The 20975-nt window shown below is 44.5% G+C and overlaps 2 protein-coding genes across 4 annotated transcripts in view; one reads left to right on the top strand and one right to left on the bottom strand.

The window, feature by feature from the left end:
- Positions 1 to 5656: 5656 nt before the first annotated feature.
- Positions 5657 to 10862, top strand: LOC132577615 (C-X-C motif chemokine 13-like). Its single transcript, XM_060247404.1, has 4 exons — positions 5657 to 5720; positions 9043 to 9181; positions 9281 to 9364; positions 10759 to 10862. The coding sequence occupies exons 1-4, from the start codon at positions 5657 to 5659 to the stop codon at positions 10766 to 10768; spliced, it is 297 nt and encodes a 98-aa protein (XP_060103387.1). The 3' UTR covers positions 10769 to 10862.
- Positions 10863 to 15637: 4775 nt separating this feature from the next.
- The window catches only part of CNOT6L (CCR4-NOT transcription complex subunit 6 like), a 67728-nt gene continuing 62390 nt past the window's right edge, over positions 15638 to 20975 (bottom strand). For all 3 annotated transcript variants that reach the window (XM_060247150.1, XM_060247152.1, XM_060247151.1), the window contains exon 12: positions 15638 to 19486. In XM_060247150.1, the coding sequence (XP_060103133.1) occupies positions 19274 to 19486 (213 nt within the window). In that variant the 3' untranslated portion in view covers positions 15638 to 19273. The remainder of the gene's footprint in view (positions 19487 to 20975) is intronic.

Genomic DNA, 20975 nt, shown 5'->3' with positions numbered 1-20975 from the left:
TATTTCCTATAATAGGTGCAGAGGGAAGTCTGATTTCTGAGAAGCCTTTCAGCCTTTTGGAATGGGCACAATGAGCTGAAGACAGATTGTGCTGTGGAAAGCCGAGCTCTAATAAGACGGAGGCCGTTGCAGAAGCCAGCCTCTATGCACACATCTCAAAAAGCATGCTCACGAAGCTGGATCTCTGAAAGTTAACGAAGTCTGAGCAGGGCTGGCCTTGCCCCCGGCCTTCTGGGGGCGCCAAATTGGGCACCCCCCCCATGTGACTCGATGACATCATCAGTGCAGGGTGCCAGACAGTCTAGGCCCAGCCCTGAGTCTTGAGTCCTGTGGCACCTTTAAGACCAACCAAGTTTTATTCAAGGTATGAGCGCTTGTTTGCAAGCACACTTTTCAGATAAAACAAAACAGGAGGAAACCATTGAAACTTACAGACGGGGCTGAAAAGCAAATTAGCATGCGACATGATGTAGACATTTTGAGACAAACCAGCGACAAGTCATTTGTACAGGGGTCAACAACTGTATGGCTCCAATTAAGGGGGAACGACTGGCCACAGCAATAAATATGTCAATATAGGAGATAAGTGTATAAGAGAATTTTTCCTAATGGTAGGAAGTGTCAGACAACGGAACTTCAAATCAACCAGACTCCATTGGATACAAAGTTTAAGGCTTTATTTGAGAGTTCATAGTTTCTGAGCGTGGAAAGATTGGAACTGATAACATTTTTGCCAGTGAGGAGTTACTTTAAGGAATTGCACATCAAAGGTTTCTAAACAAAACTACATTCCCAAGCATTCTCAGTATAAAGCGATACTTTTCACACAGTAACTTTCTCTTATCTCTTTGCGGTCCTTGATCTCACAGGGATGGCCAAATTGCCATCCCCGGAGGCATTTTATCTTCAAAGGGGAATTGCCTTTGTTAGTTCCAGGCACAGGAATTCACACCAGTGTTAGTAATAACTATGCTCCTACTTTGATATGCAAGGTCTCTTCCCATGGTCAGTAATATAGTTTAGAAAATGGAGTCAGTTAAGCTAAGCATTTCATCACATTCATTTAAGCTAAGCATTTCATTACAGTATTTTTCCAGTGCCTGACAGGAAGTGAACTGACGTTTGAATGGTTTTCTTCCATCTCATTTTATCTGAAGAAGTGTGCTTGCACCCAAAAGCTCATACTTTGAATAAAACTTCGTTGGTCTTAAAGGTGCCACTGGACTTTATTCTATTGCTTCAGACCAACACAGCTACTCATCTGCATGTATCTTCACGGAAGGATTAGGAGTTGTGTCTGTTGGCCTGAACAGATGGGTTTTGTGGGGTCATTCTTGATACTATGGGCGTTTTCGCACTGACCTTAATCGGCAGCGACGTTCCTCTTCACCGCGCAGGATCTGCGCGGATTTCGCACCAATTGCTGCGGAGCACCTGGGAGAGCCGCAAAGTCCCGCGGCTTTTGCGGCGCAAATGGAAACTGGTTTTTGGTGGTTTCCATTTGCGCCGCAAAAGCCGCGGGACTTTGCGGCTCTTCCGGGTGCTCCGCAGCAATTGGTGCGAAATCCACGCAGATCCTGCGCGGTGAAGAGGGGCGTCGCTGCCGATTAAGGTCAGTGCGAAAACGCCCTATCTGTTTGAGGGTGGTGGTGAGAACTCCAGGTCCCCCTGCCCCCCATTTAGTTTGTTTCATTAGATCACAGGATCTCCAGCGTGGTGCCTATAGGTGTCATGGTGCCTGCCAACTTCTTTCTTTCTGTGTGCCCATGAAGTGCTTTTAGAAAAGAGGTGGACCTTTTGCCCAGGAGGGCTTCTGGCTGGCTATATGCATAGAATTGCTTCAATGGCAGCTCTCACCACAGTGGTTTGTTTTGTTCTCTCTCATCCCCCTGCCCTTGGGCTTCCTCTAGGTAGACCATTTCCACAGTAGGGAAATTCCCTGCATTTAAAATTGCACATTATGTGAAATTTTCCACAGCAGCTTTTTCCTCAGCGGGCACAAACCCAACATTTTATCCTTTTTTACCTCATGTTTTCGAAACCCCAAGTTTTAGCAAGTTTGTGACTGGTGATGAAAAATCTGCTATGGAAAATTTCACATAATGCGCATAAAACATCAATGCGGGGAATTTCCCTACTGCAGAAATGATCTGTGTCTGGCACCCCCTCCTGTGGCAGCCATTTTGTGTCAACATTCTAAAGGTGTCCAAAAAGGCTGGTGACTTCTGCATTACACCCCTTATCTCAGCTTTCTGAAAGGGTCTTCAGGGCACCATTAATGGAAACCCTCTCTTCTTTTTATTATCCTTGTCCCATAATGCTGAGAGAGAGCGTGCCTGACTCATAGGGGCACAATAGGGATTTAAATCAGGGTCTCGCCACTCAGCCTGACACCCTAGCCACTACACACACTGCCTCTCAGACCCACTGACTCTCTGTTTCAAAGAAGGGAGGGAGAAAAACCCACATGGCAACAGCAACATCAGCCCATGTTAAGAGCCCTGTTAGCTTTCTGAGCTTGAAAACAGGTGCTGGAATGAACAGACGCAAAAATGGAGGTAAGCAAATCTACAAAAAAAAAGGGGGGGGGAGTTTTTTAAAAAGCAGGTTATTGTACCAGCACACAACAAATTCCTGTAAACTGTTAATCAAATAGTCATGTGATCAAAAGCAGGAATTACCCTCCTGGCAAAGTAAACAGGTTAGTTGGGGGTGGAGGGGAATTACCTGTAATCTTTGAGCCAAACAGTGACCTAGGGGAACATGGGAAATGGATGCTGATGCACACAAAGTAACAGGCAATGAAAACACACGTAAGTTTCATCCAGGTTCTCCAGCTACTTGCCCTAAAAATGCAGTTACTTCAGTTCAGAAATTTCTGAAAGGGAGAATGGTGTAGTAGATAGTGTGTCTTGGAGACCTGGGTTTGAACCCCTACTCTGTTATGGAAGCTCGCTGGGTGGCTTTGGGACAAGTCTCGCTCTCTCAGCCAAACCTACCTCAGAGGATTGTCATGAGAAGAAAATGAAGGAGGAAACATTCTCAGCCACTTTGGCCTTCCACTGGGGAGGAAACTGGGGAATAAATAAATATTGTTTGCTGAATACGTGTTTTACTTACTGGCAGATGTTGGTGTCACATTAAGGTAGGTGAAGAAGAAGAAGAAGTTGGATTTCTATCCTGCCCATCACTCTGAATCTCAGAGTGGCTTACAGTCTCCTTTACCTTCCTCCCCCCACAACAGACACCCTGCAAGGTAGGTGGGGCTGAGAGAGCTCTCACAGAAGGTGCCCTTTCAAGGACAGCTCTGCAAGAGCTATGAGATAAAAATATTTGTTCCAGATGACTAGTCACTGTACCTAAGAAAAGCCTGACTGGCTCAAACAAAAAAATCTATCTAGTTTAGGGTTGCCAATCCCCAGCTGGGGGCAGGGGATCCCTCGGTTTGGAGACCCTCCCCCCACTTCAGGGTAGTCAGAAAGCGGGGGGAGGGGAGGGAAATGTCTTCTGGGAACTCTATTATTCCCTATGGAGATTTATTCCCATAGAAAATCATGGATCTGCGGGTATCTGGGGCTCTGGGGGGGGTGTTGTTTTTTGGGGTAGAGGCACCAGATTTTCAGTATAGCATCTAGTGCCTCTCCCCAAAATACCCCCAAGTTTCAAAAAGATTGGACCAAGGGGTCCAATTCTATAAGCCCCAAAAGAAGGTGCCCCTATCCTTCATTATTTCCTATGATGGAAGGAAGGAATTGAAAAGGTGTGCCATCCCTTTAAATGTGATGGCCAGAATTCCCTTTGGAGTTCAATTATGCTTGTCACAGCCTTGATCTTGGCTCCACCCCTAATGTCTCCTGGCTCCACCCCCAAAGTCCCCAGATATTTCTTGAATTGGATTTGGCAACCCTAATCTAGTTCAGATTTAAGTTCATCGTGAAGGCCATGTCCCTTGAACATTGTTGCCAGTGGCAACTGATATTCAGTGGCATACCACCTCTGAACATAGCACCCCCCCGATTTACCTCTCCTAGCTGATAAGTACTGTCAGATTTCATTTTATGTGAATTTTTCTAGCCCCATATTTAAAGCTGGCTATAGAACACAGACAATTGCCACATCATGTGGCGCTGAGTTCCACAGATTAACTACCTTGTGAGGAGAAGTAAGAGCTTTCATGTGCCCTGAACCTACTGCCAGTCCTTCTTTAATGGAGCAAATGGGCACAGTTGAATTCATCCAGATGCTTCCACCAATCGCAGCTGGCGAGCAGAACACAAACTGAACCAGCTAGTTATTGAGCAGCTCTGCTGGTTTCCAAAAGTCAGTACAAAAGTGTGGGGGGGACATATCCCTGATGGACAGCTTGCCAAAATTTGGGGGAAGGCACTAGAAAACATCCTGTGCCTCACAGATGACATCTGTAAAGAACAGGGCCTCACTGGAAACAGGGCCTCACTGGTGGTGACTCCACATAATGAAGAAAACTACCTCAGGGACCGTCTCTCCCTATATGAACCCCAGAGAGCACTGAGGTCAGCTGGAAAAAACTTGCTGACTATCCCCGGACCAAGAGAGGTGAAGTTGCAATGCACCCGCAATCGGGCCTTCTCCTCTGTGGCCCCGAGCTTATGGAACCAACTTCCAGAGGAAATGCGGGCCCTGCGGGATCTTGAACAATTCCGCAGGGCCTGCAAGACTTTCCTCTTCCGACTGGCTTTCGATGATGTAGAAAATTAAGTACTAATGATACCGCCATCATAATAAAGAACAAATAGCAATAGCATTAGCACTTTTATAACTGTAATTAATTTTAAATCTATTAGAATTTTAATGTTGAATGTAACCTTGCTTTTATACAATGGAATGTTACTGTTACTGTTAGCCGCCCTGAGCCTGCCCCGGCGGGGAGGGCGGGATATAAATAAAATTATCTAATCTAATCTAATCTATCTTGACAAAGGGAGACCATTGCCAGCAGCTGCCCTGGGTTGCTCACAAAGTTAGTTTAGTCCTGAGGAATAAAGTGTTATGGGTCCCATCCTGTCCCCTGCCCCACTGACAAGGATAGAAATCCCTGCAGATTACAATAGGGAAGATCTAGTTTTCCTATGCGAGCTCTGTAAAGATGAATGGGTCTCTTGTGTAGTGCTTGTCCATTTATCATACAGGAGGAGCCTTGGCTCACTGGCAGAGCATCTACTTGACATGCAGAAGGTCTCAGGTTCAATCCCCGGCATCAGCCAAAAGTACCAGGCCAAGATGATGTTAAAGACCTTGGAGAGTCATTGCCAGTCTGAGTAGACAATACCGACTGGTGGCCCACTGGTCAGATTCAGTATAAAGCGGCTTCATGTGTGTTCATTTCATTGAGGCCTGGGTAAGAAAATTTCCCATTGACTCAACATCCAGTGGACACAGCAGCCAACTGACTTCTCCTTCACATTTGCATAACTTCTGATTTGCCCCTCTAACCTGATATAGTCTTTATTTAGTCTGAGGAGGAAGAAATGTGCAGGGAAGTTTTAGATTTTTAACCAACGCAAGCAGAGATTTCTCCTGTTTGTCGTGGGGTTTTCTGCCAGCCATATCCATAAGTTCCCTTTTTTTGAGTGGTATAAGAAGGATTTCTTTTCAGCCAGACACATCCGGGAGCACCATGAAAGCTCTAATTGTAGCACTGACCTTAGGGCTGTTTGCGAACCACATCCTTCTAGTCCAGGGTAAGTAACTTTGGTCTTACTTCAGCGTTACTCACTTGGGCCTTAATTTGAACCATGGCTTTGCTTCAAAAATTGTTTTTGATGTTAGAGCTCAACCCCAGAACCTGCGGTGTTAACAATAAGATCATACATACTAAATAATGCAGTTTCAATCCACTGCAGCAACCATTTGCAAGTGGATTTGGCCATTTCACACAGTAAAATCCAGTTGCAAAGTGCATTGAAAATGGATTGAGAGTGTGTTATTTTGTCTGTGTGATAGCACCAATACTATTTCTGAGCACGTGCAGAGAGCTTTTTCTATTACCTGCATGTTGGAGGATTATACAGAAGTGCTTGCACAGTTTGCTGTAGCTACTCCACCACCTCAGTTTTTTGCTGTTATCAGATTAGGAGCAAGGAGAGATCCAGGTTTAAATCCCTACTCAGTCATGAAGACCACTGGGTAATCTTGGGCTAATCATTCCTTCTAAACCTCAGTTACCATAGAGAACAGCTAGATTTGAGTCCAATTGAACCTTAGAGACCAACAAGATATTTTGAGAGTCCAAGCTTCCTTCAATTGGATACTAGCATCTGCAGACCAACACGGCTTCCCTCTGAAATCACCTCAGAAAGTTGTGAGAATAAGTAGAAGACAGGAGAATCATTTAAGCTTTTCTCATACTTCTTGAGGGAACAGGTAGGATAAATGTGTGATTTTATCTACACGTGAGGCTGTGCTTGGTTGAGGAATGCCTTCCAAAGGGGTTTATTCCTTATTAGCATGATACTAACCTTTATTGTGTACACAAACTTGGGTTGAATTTTCATCCATCAAGGTATTCTTGCTTTTGAGGTTGGAAGTTTTTTCTAGATCAAGACACTTTTGGAATAAGATGGCAGAAGGTGGTTACAGGATCCAATGTTCTTGGAATTTTAAGCCTCCAAGTATGGTGGAATTATTTTTGTTCTTAAATTGAAGTGCCTATATGTGGCACTATATATTTTTAGACCTATATGTGGTTTACCATTTTGCCTCATTGGGCCGGATTCAGCAGTCTCTCAGGGGACTGTATTAGTGGACGGGTTTTGTTTTGCTTTGGTCAGGTAGGGTTACGAGATGCCCTCTTTTTAGAGGACATGTCCTCTATTTTTGGTGTCTGTCCTCTTTTGGGCTCTTAAAAAAAAAAGAAAATGTTTTCTTTTCGGGTTGGAAGGTTAGGAATATTCCTAGCCAGCTGCAATTATCACAGCTCAAATATTGGGAGTCTTTAAAATGAGATTTGTTTGAAGTGATCACTTGTTTGAAGTAGTCAGTCAGGAAATATGACAACTTTTTCCCTTTTCAAAATATAGTAGCCCAGGGCTTTTTTTTGTAGCAGGAACTCCTTTGCATATCAGGCCACACCCCTTGATGTAGCCAATCCTTCAAGAGTTTACAGGGCTCTTAGCACAGGGCCTACTGCAAGCTCCAGCAGGATTGGCTACATTGAGGGTGCGTGACCTAATTTTTCAAAGGAGTTCCTGCTACAAAAAAAGTCCTACTTCCAAATAGTTATGGGACCCATGTGGACAAACAACCATGCAAGTCTAGGGGATACAGTGAGAAGAGGACAAAATTGCAAGCAGCGAAAGGATCTTTTCACTCCAGCTCCCCAGCCTGCATGATTATCTATAAGGATCTTTCCAGAAGTCAAAAGGGACTGCATGGGAGGAAAATGAACACAGCGAAAATTTACATGTCTTTCCCTGACGGCTCACTAAAAAGGTAAAGGTAGTCCCCTGTGCAAGCACCAGTCGTTTCCGACTCTGGGGTGACGTTGCTTTCACGATGTTTTCACGGCAGACTTTTTACGGGGTGGTTTGCCATTGCCTTCCCCAGTCATCTACACTTTCCCCCCAGCAAGCTGGGTACTCATTTTACCGACCTCAGAAGGATGGAAGGCTGAGTCAACCTGAAACCAGCTTCTGCTGGGATCAAACTCAGGTCGTGAGCAGAGAGTTCAGACTGTAATACTGCAGCTTTACCACTCTGTGTCACGGGGCTCACTAGATCTAGGCTATTGCTATGATTTTTTTTCTTTTCTCATTAAATCAGGGAGCAGTTTCAGTGTAGAGGCAGACAATCACAGTGGTTAGAGACCTGAGCTACAAAGAACCTGATTTCAGTCTCACCTCCGCCATGAATTCAACCGGCTAGGCAGTCTTCGATGAGCCGTTCTTTGCCTCAGCAGCCAAAGGGCAAATCACATTCTGCAGCCATTGTCACCAACTCTTATGTGGGATTGCTTGTGGTCATATTATTATGAAATTGATGAATTCATTCTATGGAATATTATAGATAAATGTATGTGCAATATTGGAAACCGTCCCTTTGTGGATGGTTCATGGTTCTGTGTAGTTTTGCTGTCTCTCCCATGAACCTCCCATTCTTGTATTTTGTTCCTAACTGGGAACTGGCAACGCTACTTTTTGATGGTTTATTTTAATATTAATAATTGTTCCCCTTGTTTCTGCTACACCTCAGGAGCCACATGAACATAAGATCATAAGAGAACCCATCTTGGATCAGGCCAATGGCCCATCCAGTCCAACACTCTGTGTCACACAGTGGCCAAAAAAACCCAGGTGCCATCAGGAGGTCCATCAGTGTGGTCTGGACACTAGAAGTCCTCCCACTGTCTCCCCCCACAAGCACCAAGAATGAAGAGCATCACTTGCCCCAGACAGAGAGTTCCAACAATATGCTGTATCTCTTTCACACATATTGTGTGGTTCTCGAAGCCCCCATTGCCCCATCAGCCAGCTTGGAAAGGGCATTTCTCTCTTTAAATCACTTCTCCAAGCCAAGCCAGCTGATGACTTGGAGAATGCATTTAAAATTGCTCTTTCAACCTCTCCTTGCCATTTTGCCTTCCTTCCTTCCTTTCTACCTACCTACCTACATCTGACATTCATGTTTTGTGGCTCTCCAGCATCTGACGTTTATTCCATGTAGGTCTTACATTAAACAAATTTGGCCACCCCTGGTCTAAGAACAGGGGATGAAAGTAAATTTTGCTCACTCAAACCACAAAATGGCTGCCGCAGGATGCTGTTTGGCTTCAAGCCAATCATCATGCTGCAGTTGAGACAGCTTATTCTGATTGTGTCCACAGGGAGCATCCAAACATGATACTTGTTGGGTTTTACTGAAGCATCTCCTGCCCCAGTGAGGTCAAAGAAAACCAGTACTGGTGGCTGGGCTTTGTCAAATAAGCAAACGGTTGCCAGGAAACCCATCTACCACTCTGGAGACGACTGTGAGAGAAAATTAGCTTTTCCTTCTGTTTGTTTGCAGGCCTCCCTATAGAAAGCCTTGTCGTTCACATGAGAAGATGCAAATGTGCCAGACAGACTTCCGCAGTCTTTAACCTCGCGAACTTTAAGTCTGTCCAAGTGTTTCCTCAGAGTGTATACTGCCGAAGGAAGGAAGTCATGTAAGTCAAGGCCAGAATCCTGTCTTCCTAAGTGTTTGGTTTTATGAACTCATTGAAAGACAGGAAGAGAAATTGAGTGATTCTCTCATGATGTTTCAGATTAATCACAAAAAAGAACCGGAAGATCTGTGTCAATCCTAACACCGCTTGGGTTCAGGACTTACTGAAGAGCTTGAGAAATAGGTAATTTTATTATTCGCTTTGTAACATGGTTACTTAGGAGAAGTAACCTGATTCCAGTCCAGTTCCAGATAAGCCCGAACAACTAGTTGGCCCTAGATCACGATATGATTCCTACTTGCATCAAAAAACACATGTAGCCGCTTCATTGGGGCTTCATGATCACCACAGTGTGGATCTATATAAAATTATACACACAAAATATATATCACAGGCACTTCTACTGAGGCAGTGTGAAATTTAGCCGGCTGAGCAGGGGCTAGGGTTGACAAGTCTGACTCAGGAAATATCTAGAGACTTTCGGGGTGGAGCAAGGTTGTGACAAGTATGATTGAACTCCAAAGGGAGTTCTGGTCATCACATTTAAAGGGACCGCACTCCTTATAAATGCCTCCTCTTCATTGGAAATAATGGAGGATGGAAACATCATTTTGGGGGGCTCATAGAATTGGACCCCCCTGGTTCAATCTTTTTTTTTTAAATTGGAGGCTTTTTTGGAGGAGAGGCACCAGATGCTATGCTGAAAATTTGGTGCCTCTACCTCAAATGAAGCACCCCCCAGAGCACCAGATACCCACGGATTGACTTTCCATGATATCCTATGGGGACAAGTCTGGGAGTGCCCAGTAGACATCACACACACACACACCCGGCCTTCTAACAACCCTGTAGGGGGAAGGCCTCCAAATCAGGGGATCTCCTGCTCCCAACTGGGAATTGGCAACCCTAGCAGAGCCAAGTTGCTAGACCTTAAGACACAAGAAATGAAGAGATCCCACTCTAGCCTTATACGGCTACATGAAAGAGAGTTTGAAATTGCAAGAAATGCCCTTGCGTAAAGGCATAAGAAACTTTTAGCACTACCATTAGAAGCTGGTAAAGATATTCCAGGAAACAGGACCATTTATTTCTGTCTCTTGAAAGACTCTTACTTCAGTTAACGACTCCAGGCTTTTCCCGGTCCCATTCCTCATCCAATTTTCCAGCAAGATCCATCAGGAGTGTGTGACCTAATATGCAAAGGAGTTCCTGCTACAAAAAATGCCCTGGTAACAGCTGACCAATAACAACGATCCACCTTAAAAATTGATGTTGTAAAGACTAATTTAGAACAGGAATATTCTGTCACAGATACCTGTGCAAAGATTATTAAGATAATACAAACAGCATTTTGTAAACTCGACAGTATAATTTTGCCCTTCAGGAACAAAACAATATACAATTGTTTCACTGTAAGTTGGCTGTTAGGGTGTATCCTTAATTTCCCGTCACTTCTGCTGTAGGCCATTTATAGATATGCAGTCCCCCCCACCCCCAAGTCCTTCATAGGGATTCATTCTTGGCTTACAACATATTGCTTAACAAGTTTCCTTTTCCTCCCCTCCCCCAATTTACAGACAATCGTAGTAAAGCGGCCAGGACAGGAAGCCACAAATGAACTCAGAAGGAACCAATCTGAATCACTCCAGCATCCCCTTTCCCTGTATTTGTGTTTTTATTATATTGACTCAGGACCACAGTCTGAAATGTCTTTCCTTTTCTTAAGAGCGATGACGAGCAACATCAGCTGATCTGAATGTTTCAGCTGAAGCACAAGGGATGTAAATTTGACTTAAGATAGATTAAAAATTTTAGCCACTACTGGCTGCTGTACACAGGCTTACCTCTTGCTGTGCATTTTTAAAAAATATCTCCATGGAAGTCATTCCCAGTATCTTATTTGATGTTTATACATGACAGAGATAAGCAGATCTGTACTGTCAGTTTAAAAAGAGCAAACTTCCGGTGCTCATGATTGTAGATTAGCAAATGAACCTGGATCTGGACCCGTCCTGTTCCAGAAACAGTATCATAAGAACATAAGAGAAGCCATAAGAGAAGCCAACACTCTGTGTCACACAGAGGCAAAAAAATTTATATATACACACACACTGTGGCTAATAGCCTATGAAGAAAGGTTGAAACGCTTGGGACTCTTTAGCTTGGAGAAACGTCGACTGCGGGGTGACATGATAGAGGTTTACAAGATAATGCATGGGATGGAGAAAGTAGAGAAAGAAGTACTTTTCTCCCTTTCTCACAATACAAGAACTCGTGGGCATTTGATGAAATTGCTGAGCAGCCAGGTTAAAACGGATAAAAGGAAGTACTTCTTCACCCAAACATGTGGAATTCACTGCCACAGGAGGTGGTGGCGGCCACAAGTATAGCCACCTTCAAGAGGGGTTTAGATAAAAATATGGAGCACAGGTCCATCAGTGGCTATTAGCCACAGTGTATGTGTGTATATAAAATTTTTTGCCACTGTGTGACACAGAGTGTTGACTTGATGGGCCGTTGGCCTGATCCAACATGGTTTCTCTTATGTTCTTATAGCCACTGATGGACCTCTGCTCCATATTTTTATCTAAACCCCTCTTGAAGGTGGCTATGCTTGTGGCCGCCACCACCTCCTGTGGCAGTGAATTCCACATGCCAATCACCCTTTGGGTGAAGAAGTACTTCCTTTTATCCGTTTTAATCTGGCTGCTCAGCAATTTCATCGAATGCCCACGAGTTCTTGTATCCTTCAGAAAACAACCATAATTCAGTGGCAGAACATCTGTTTGGCATGCAGAAGGTCCCAGGTTCAGTCCCCAGCATACTGAGTTAAAGCGACCAAGCAGTGAGTGATTTGAAACACCTCTAGCTGGAACACCGGTCAGTCTGAGCTGAAGAAGAGGAGGAGATTGGACTCATTCCCTGCCCTTCACTTGGGAGTCTCAGAGTGGCTTACAATCACCTTTCCCACAACAGACACTCTGTGAGGTAGGTGGGGCTGAGAGCTCTGACAGAAACTGTTATTGAGATAACAGCTCTGACAGAGTTATGACTGATCCAAGGTCATTCCAGTGGGTGCATATGGTAGAATGGGGGATCAAACCCGGTTCTCCCAGCAGAACTTAACCACTTCACCATACTGGAGTACACTACACCAAACTGACAATACTGCCGTTGGATAGGCCAAAAATCTGAAAAGGTAACTTCATGTGTACCTGAGTTTATATTATGAATTTTTGTAGGCCTGTCATGATCCTAGGCCTAGTGTGGTCTACAGGCTCCAGTGAAGCCTGTGTTAGAGTAGCTATGGGGCCTACATTTCCTAGGATCCCTTCTGTCCCACTTGACTGAGTAGGCAGACGTTTTGGAGGGAAAACTTGCCCAGTGAAGACTAGAGGGATGAGGCCTCAGAGGAAAGACTTCAGACAGGGAAGTGTTCTCTTTGAAAAGGCTGCAGTCAGTAGTCTCTCTGGAAAGGCTGCAGCAGGAGGGTGCCCTCACCCAAACAGGTGATGATTCTCTAGGCGTTAGAGGTATGGAATGTTTTGTTAGTCATCTCAAGGCTGTTTGTGTCCTTTAAGACCAGTCAAGTTTAATTTGGGGTATAAGCTTTTGTGTGCATGCAGACTTCTTCAGATCGTGCAAGTTTATACCCAGAATTAAATTTGGTCTGAAGCAACAGAACAAAGTTTGAGCCAAGTGGCACTGCTAAGACCAACCATAACACAGATACCCTCCTGAATCTATTTTTAAAAATGTAGTTAGATTTGTGACTTTGGCTATTGAAACTATTCCTATGATTGCATCTCCAAGTTCAGCATTCTGGGGTTTTTTTGCCTCACACTTAATTTCTTAGCTTTCTTCTGAAGACCCAGAGTACATGTGTGCCAATGTGCATTCTATTTCCAGCAACAACAGGGCTTTTTTTGTAGCAAAAGCTCCTTTGCATATTAGGCCACACACCCCTGATGTAGCCAATCCTCCTGGAGCTTACAGTAGGCCCTGTACTTAGAGCCCTGTAAGCTTTTGGAGGATTGGCTACATCAGGTGGGTGTGGCCTAATAGGCAAAGGAGCTCCTGCTGTTTAAAAAAAAGCCGTGAGCAATGGCATCTCACTAGCGGACACTGATGGCAGTGCCCAGAAACTTGACCCCCCCCTCCGTCACAAAGGAGGCACCATTTATGGGAAATGGAGGTCCCACATGGAGTTAAACCCACAAAAACACTAGCAGTCCTCATTTAGGTCACTGTGCTCACACAAAAACTCAACAGTGATGTATGGATCTTCTATGTGTGTCCTGGGGGAGCTGTATCTGTGGATGTTTTAATCCTAGCATCTGAAAAAATAGCATTTATGTTTACTTAAAAGAAAGCCAGTATACATAACGGAAGCATTTTTGCCCTGACAAGATCTCGGAAATTAGGCAGGCTCAGCCCTGGCCAGTATTTGGATGAGAGGCCACCAAGGAATCCCAGAGCTGCGCTGCTGAGCCAGACAATAGTAAACCCCCTCTGAATGTCTCCTGCCTTGAAAACTCTACGGGGTCACCATTAAGTTGGCTGACGGCAGAAGGAAAGAAAGAAGAAAAAGAAACAAAAAAATAACTGCTGTTTAACGGGATCAAGGGGGCGGGGCACTCACCAAGGAGAAAGGGTAGGCGGAGATGCCTGTTAAGTATACTAGTCACAGCCAATGTTCCCTATAAGCTGAAGAGTCTTGTGAGCAAAAATTCTACTTTGTGAGCTACTGGGATTAAAGTGGTGAGCTGCTGCGTAAACTAGCGCGCTCTGGGGTCATCCTTTGTGAGTTAAGGCAAAAATGTGTGAGCTGGAGACTAAAAATCTGTGAGCTAGCTGACGCTAACTCAGCTTAGAGGGAACTAAGGTCACAGCTTACAAAACCCAGACTTAATAAAGTCCTTTAGTTTTTTGGGGGGTGGGGGGACAGTGGGAGGACTTCTAGTGCCCTGGCCTCACTGATGAACCTTCTGATGGCACCTGTTTTTTTCGGCCACTGTGTGACAGTGTTGGACTGGATGGGCCATTGGCCTGATTCAACATGGCTTCTCTTACGTTCCAATGTTCTTAATCACATGCAAGCAAAGGACTGTGCTTGGGCAGTGGAGCTCCTGTTCTTATTTGTGTTTAATAAGCAGCCTTTTAGATCATATCAGAAAACGCTTTTTAAATACAGCAGTGTGCAATCAGGCAGTAGCTCCATTTGGGAAACTCGAAGCCTCAACCCTGCCCCCACACTGTGCCTCTCTTCTCCTGTTTCTCTGCACTGGGGCCGCCATAACAGGGTTTCCCAAACTTCCCCGCCCTGTGGCCTGGTTATTTTTACATTTCTCCCTCGTGGTCCACTACAATTTGGGGGTGGAGCCGGGAGACAGGAAATGATGTACAAACAAGCCTAAAACTCTTGCAATATTTTGTTTAGGAAAGGTAGGAGAATAGTGGGATTTTGCAATGCAATTGTAAAAATAAAACATTAAGAAAAAGCACAAGGACCACACAGCAGAAAACTAAAAATATAAAATGCTCTCAGCCTGGGAAAACATAAAATAGCAAGGCCCCCCACCCCACCCCGGTCTACTCAGATTAGCAATGGCAAGGAAGGAAGGAGGGAAGGAAGGAAGACTGGGGAAAAGACTGACTGACAGAAAGAAAGAAAGAAGAAGGAAGACAGACAGAAAAAGACTTAAAGAAAAAAAAAAGGGAGAGTTGGAAACAAATATAGAAAAAAGAAAAAAGAGAAAGGAAATAGGAAGGAAGGGAAAAAGTGAAAGAAAGGAGGGACAAAAGGAAAAAAGAGAAGAGAAAGGAAAGGAAAGGAAAAGAAATGGGAGCAACTTACCTTTCTCACTCTTGGTGAGAAATCTGGCCACGGAGCCCTCAACGCTGGGCCACGGGGCCTCCAGTCTCCTGGCCGCTCCTCCAGGAAGTGCCAGGGAGGAGCCAGGCACCCTTTTCGGCCACGGTCTGTTTGAGCTGTCGCCGGCTTGGCCCGGTGTGGAATGAGCTCTGTGCCAATTTCCGGGCAATCAGGGGGGGGGTGTGTGTGGAAGGGCTTTGCGCAGCATGAAACTGACCTGTGGCCTGAGGTGGGGAAGGGTAGGAGAAGGAGGCGCAGGGGCGTGCGACCTGGGGGAGGGAGGCGCAATGCGGGGGAAGGTGGGGGAGGGGCGGCCAAGGGACTGGAGGCCCCGAGGACCAGTGCTGAGGGCTCCGCGGACCAGTGCAGGGTCGTGACCCTGCCTTTGGGAAACGGCGACTTAGAAGACTTGTGCCGTTTAGAAAGCCTTTTTGGTTTTCCAAAGAAAAGAGCAACAACAAAAAGCAAGTGACAATGGTTAAGATGAGTCATCTTGGAAGCACGAAAAACCCACCTCAACGACATCCCCCCCACCAGAACGTCTATGTTAACCACAACTGAAACAAAACCAAAACAACTTAAGCTGTTCACAATGTTTCCCAGTCTTTTTATTTCATTTCCCCCCCCTCTCCCAACAACGTTACAAAAGATTGTAGAGGTTTCTTTTTTAAATTTATTTAATAAACCGGCTCCTCTGCAATTCATATACAATCACAGGCGAAAATTGTTTTGTTTTGTTTTTTAAACTCCATTTTATACAAACATTTCAAAAATATTTGGGAGTGAAGTATGGTAGGAAATATTGCTCACATTGCTAATTAACATGCACGTTATGAAGAGGAGGAGGAGTTGTTAGTGCATACCTCCAAGAGCAGGAAAGAAAAATCAATGCCTCTGAGTGAAGATACAGTAGATGGACTGAGCTGAATCCATAGGACTTTCTTTGGTACAAGTCCCCATTAAAAGGACAAGGGCTGCTAACGCCTGCTCGTTTTAACAGAGCTTGCACAGGAGAACGTTCCCGTGGATCAGGCCCTTACAAACCAACCAACAATAACAACTAAAAAAAAAGGTTAATGTCCGCAAAATTTAAGTTTTTCATGCTATTCTACTTTCCAGTACTATATTGCAATTACTTCGTCAATTGGTATTTATATACAGACACACATGGCCACGTATGCAACACTTTCGAGGTATATAAAAAGAGATACCTGCACCAAGATGGGGAGAAAACGTCATCTTTAAAAAGGTGAACGCCTGACTCGTGCTTTACAAGCTATTTCCATCAAAGGTGGAGCTACGCGTTTATTAGAAAGACGAGACCGCTGCTAAAAATGGCAGCCCTCGGGTTACGTTCTCCTTCTGCTTTTACATCTAGAGTAAAATCTGTCTCAAGTCTTGATGGCATCATGTGAAGTGCTTCCTACGCCTGCCAGTGGCGTTCCCATGGTGAGGGGGCGGGGAGAAAGCACGTCAAAAAAGGCATCACGATGTAAGAAATTCTACTCAATGATGCAGAAATGGATGGGGAAACTTGACACAGGGCTGCCGAAATTAAGCAGCGGTCCTGTTGTCTTTGTATACCGTAGTTCCATCATGAATTTCCACACAAATGCAGAGTTTCAGCAGGGGGAGACACACCCTTCAATGGCTGCAGGCACTTTTGAAAGGTAATTGCAACCTCCACTGAAGAAACTGCGGCAGAGCTTTTTTTGTAGCAGGAACTCCTTTGCATGTTAGGCCACACCCCCCGATGTAGCCAATCCTTCTGGAGCTGACAGTAGGCTCTGTACTAAGAGCCCGGTAAGCTCTTGGAGGATTGGCTACATCAGGGGTGTGGCCTAATATGCAAAGGCATTCCTGCTACAAAAAAAGCCCTATAGGTGCGGTGTATCCCTCTACCCTACTGCACCAAATAAAGAGGGAGTATTTCTTACTATCACCTGATTAAATTTCCTTGGTCATTTTTATACATAGCTAGCAAACGGGGGAAGAAAAAAGAATGGCTTTATGAAATACATTTCACACAACAGACGATTGGTGCAGAAGTTATTTTAAAAGTAATGTAAACCGTTTCGCTTTTCCTTTTTTTTTTTTTTAAGGGTTATGAAATGAGACAAATATAGGCTTCTTTTAAAAAATTTTCATTCACATAATGGAAAAAAACTCTCGTTTATTAAAAATATCACATTTTTTCTTTTTTGAGACTAGAAACAGTAAAGTGCATGAAAAGTTTAAAATATAAGCTCAAGGTCTCTGAATATAGCAGCAAAGAAGCAGAATACAGGAAAAACTTAACAGACACAACCTCGGGTACTGTGCCTTTTCTTTTGCTGTTCGAAGTGCAAAGCAAAAGGGTTTACTCCACCGAAGGGGTCTAAGCTGGGCTCAGCAGCCTCCGTCTGCATGAGTGGGCTCTCAGTGAAACCACACCCAAGTCCCACTGAAACAGAGGCTGCTGACTGGCAGCCTTCAGTGGTTTGCAGTCACAGCCTTCCCCCCTACACACCAAAAAACTGATGGCATTATGACTTTCTGCTCTCTCTCCTCTTGAGGCACGGTGCTTTTGAAATGGCCACCTGCAGCACGGGGGGAGGGGGGGTGGAATTAAAGATCTCCAACTTATCTTTAAGAGAAATTAATAGTTGGGAATGAACCAGCAGCTTTTTTTTTTTTTAAATCAACTCTGCTAGAGAACAGAAACAAAAAATTAAAAAAAAATTGTTAAAAGCATGAGATGGTTTATTTGGCGACTAGGGTCAAGGAAAAGAAATCCGAGGAACGGTTATGGCTACCGCTTGCTCGCTTGCACGTGGCGGTGGGGAAACGCACCTGGAAAAACCACTTCTCAGGCATGGGGGAGCCAGAAGCCAAACGGAACTCCCAGCACCCGTCTCCTCCCCTCCAGGCTGAACCACTGCAAAAGGCGGGGGAAGGAAAGGGGAGGCACTGTGATTTGAAAGTGAGAAAGCGAACCTGCAGATTGTGAACTCTCAGCACACGAGGATTCTGGCCACTGATTCTAAGGACAGTATTCTAGCACCCCCCTCCCAACTGTTTACAATTTAAACTTTTCTCTCCTATCTTGCTATGCACCTTCTTTCCCTTGGGTTAGCCATCAGACTCGATTTCTTCTTCTTCTGCTAAGGCCTCTCAAAAAGCAGTCCAATTCCTTAAAATAAAAATAACGCAAACATCTTCCAGAGTTTTTACAGGCGGTATTGCTACCGAGGTGTTCTTGGGGCGGGGGGGGGGGGGGGAAGAGAAGATAAGGTTGCAAGGCCATTGGGCCTGACGAAGTTTCCCCCTTTCATTGTTGGCTGCTGCAACCTCTACTGTGAACAAAGTGAGTCACCAATGAACATGGTTCACGACATCAGATTTATGGGTGCTGAAGCTCTCCCGCTTTGTAAAAGTGCCATTTTATTTATTTTGACGGGGGCCGTACAGGACGGCACTTCCACAGAGGAGCAGACGCTGGTCGATCAGCCCTATATGAAACCCGCAGGCAAATTCTCTACAGGGGCAGCACGTTTCCCCATCCCCTACGGCAAAGCCCCGTTTAGATCTAATTTCAACCGTTGGCTTCCTAAATTGATCTGGAATTTTGGTGGTGTGGAGACAGCACACTCTACGGTTCTCGTACATTATTAAGTGCTCCGACGACAGTATTTCCTATTATCAACCTTTCCTGGAAAGACCCATACATCAATTGTATCTAAACTATCTGTGGATGCTTTTTTAAAAAAAAAAGCAAAACCAAAAAGGGCAGTTTGGGAGAGGAAGGGATAACTAGTCCAGGGGGGAAGAGGAAGAAGAAGAAAAAAAGCTTTAGCTGTGGGTGTATATGTATCTGCAAATCTTCCCGGCTGATTTGTCCATTTATAAAGGCAGCTTCCCAATGAAACAAATAAAGCTTGCCAGTTTAAAATATATATAGATATAGATATATATAGACAGAGAGATCTCTTAAAAACAAAAACCCGGAAAGGGAACAAACAACAACTTTGGTTCCAGCCCTAGTGCCAAATGGTACCAATATGCACCCTCAAAAATGTGCAAAAGTCGTATCATCAAAACACATAATGAAAAGGAGCTCGAAGCAGCAGCTTTTAAAATGTTTGCCATACTTCACTCCTACATACTTTGATTTACAACTGTACAGGTCCATAAAACGAACAAACAGGTCCCGGCCCTCCAGAGGGGGCAGGGCTCCACTACCTCCTGGTAGGCAAGTGGACGCCGTTGACCGGAGGCAGGAAGGGAGGGTGGAGCTCAAGCTGCGTCAACAGTGAGAAGTGGTCGGAAGGGATGTGAGGGTGAGGGCACCCGCTGATGTTGTTCTCCACCAGCCACTGCGGATCCAGAGGGCCCAGGACACCGAGCACGTTCATGTGATTATTGGAATAAAAAATGTAGTCAATCACACCCTAGGGAAAGGGAAAAACAGGGATTGGATTAAGATGAATGCAAGATCACAAATTAGCCGTCTAAGAACCACGATGATGATGATATTGGATTTATATCCCGCCCTCCACTCCGAAGAGTCTCAGAGCGGCTCACAATCTCCTTTACCTTCCTCCCCCACAACAGACACCCTGTGAGGTAGACGAAGATATTGGATTTATATCCCGTCCTCCACTCCGAAGAGTCTCAGAGCGGCTCACAATCTCCTTTACCTTCCTCCCCCCACAACAGACACCTTGTGAGGTAGGTGGGGCTAAGAGAATTCTCACAGAAGCTGCCCTTTCAAGGACAGCTCTGCAAGAGCTACGGCTGATCCAAGGCCATTCCAGCAGCTGCAAGTGGAGGAGTGGGGAATCAAACCTGGTTCTCTCAGATAAGAGTTAGACAGTCCTGGAATTCGAAGGGGACTTAAAGGCCATCTAGTCTAACCCTCTATGGGATATATGAAGTGAGAGCATTCCCAACACATGGTGCAGCATCTAAACTGACATTGGCTGTGTTTTGATTTTGCTCTGGGCCCAAAAAAAGGATTTGTGCATTTATTAATTTACATTATTTATAGTCCACCTTTCTCACAGGGACTCAAGGTGGATTACAACACAGGGAGTCTATCCATTCAACAAAATGGGATATACAATAGGATTAGAATTAGAACTATAGACATCTGGAACTAATCAGGAATCTAAAAGACAGAACTGAAGCAAAACATAAGAATTCACACGACACATTAAACACTGCAAAAATTACACAGTGCACTCCCTCTAAGTTGTGGAGTCTGGTGAGCAAAAATTCCACTTTGTGAGCTACTGGCACTAACGTGAGCTACTGCATAAATCTGTTTGTTCTGGGGCCATTTTTCCTGAGCTAAGACAAAAAAATGTGTAAGCTAAAGGCTAAAAAACTGTGAGCTAGCTGACACTAACTCAGCTTAGAGGGAACACTGGGGATCTCTCTTTCAGTATGCTGTACAAAGCTGCATATGCATTCCATCTGCTAGAAGGACATTCACTTTTTCTATGTTCAACTGGAGGGTGGCATTTCCCCCACCCCTTCTGAGCACTAAAGGTGTAACTGACACCAGCTCCACCCGATAACCACCCCATCTATTTTAGCCTTCAAGGGAATCTTTCATAGACAATAGGCCTTAAGAACAGGACCTGAAGACCCCCATAGAAGGAAAGCTGATTTCAGTCATGTAAATATCCATTACAAAGATATCTTCTGTCTATATATCAAATATTATATTCTGTAAAGATACCATTTGTTGAGAATATTTGGAACTTCACCTTGAGAGATTAAATATCAAGTATTGGAAACCAGACAGTTTCAAAATTTGTAGTCTGAGTTATATTTGATAAACATTTTAAATTTGCAGTAATTTCAACTCATAACGTATAAATTCCAGAGCTTTTTATGCCAGAGGTCAATGGTAGGTTTTTTTATATTTCCACA

The sequence above is a fragment of the Heteronotia binoei genome, chromosome 9 (assembly GCF_032191835.1).
Source record: "Heteronotia binoei isolate CCM8104 ecotype False Entrance Well chromosome 9, APGP_CSIRO_Hbin_v1, whole genome shotgun sequence".
Lineage (NCBI taxonomy): Eukaryota > Metazoa > Chordata > Lepidosauria > Squamata > Gekkonidae > Heteronotia > Heteronotia binoei.
The sequence above is the reverse complement of the archived record's forward strand: the minus strand, read 5'-3'. Positions and strand labels throughout refer to the sequence as shown.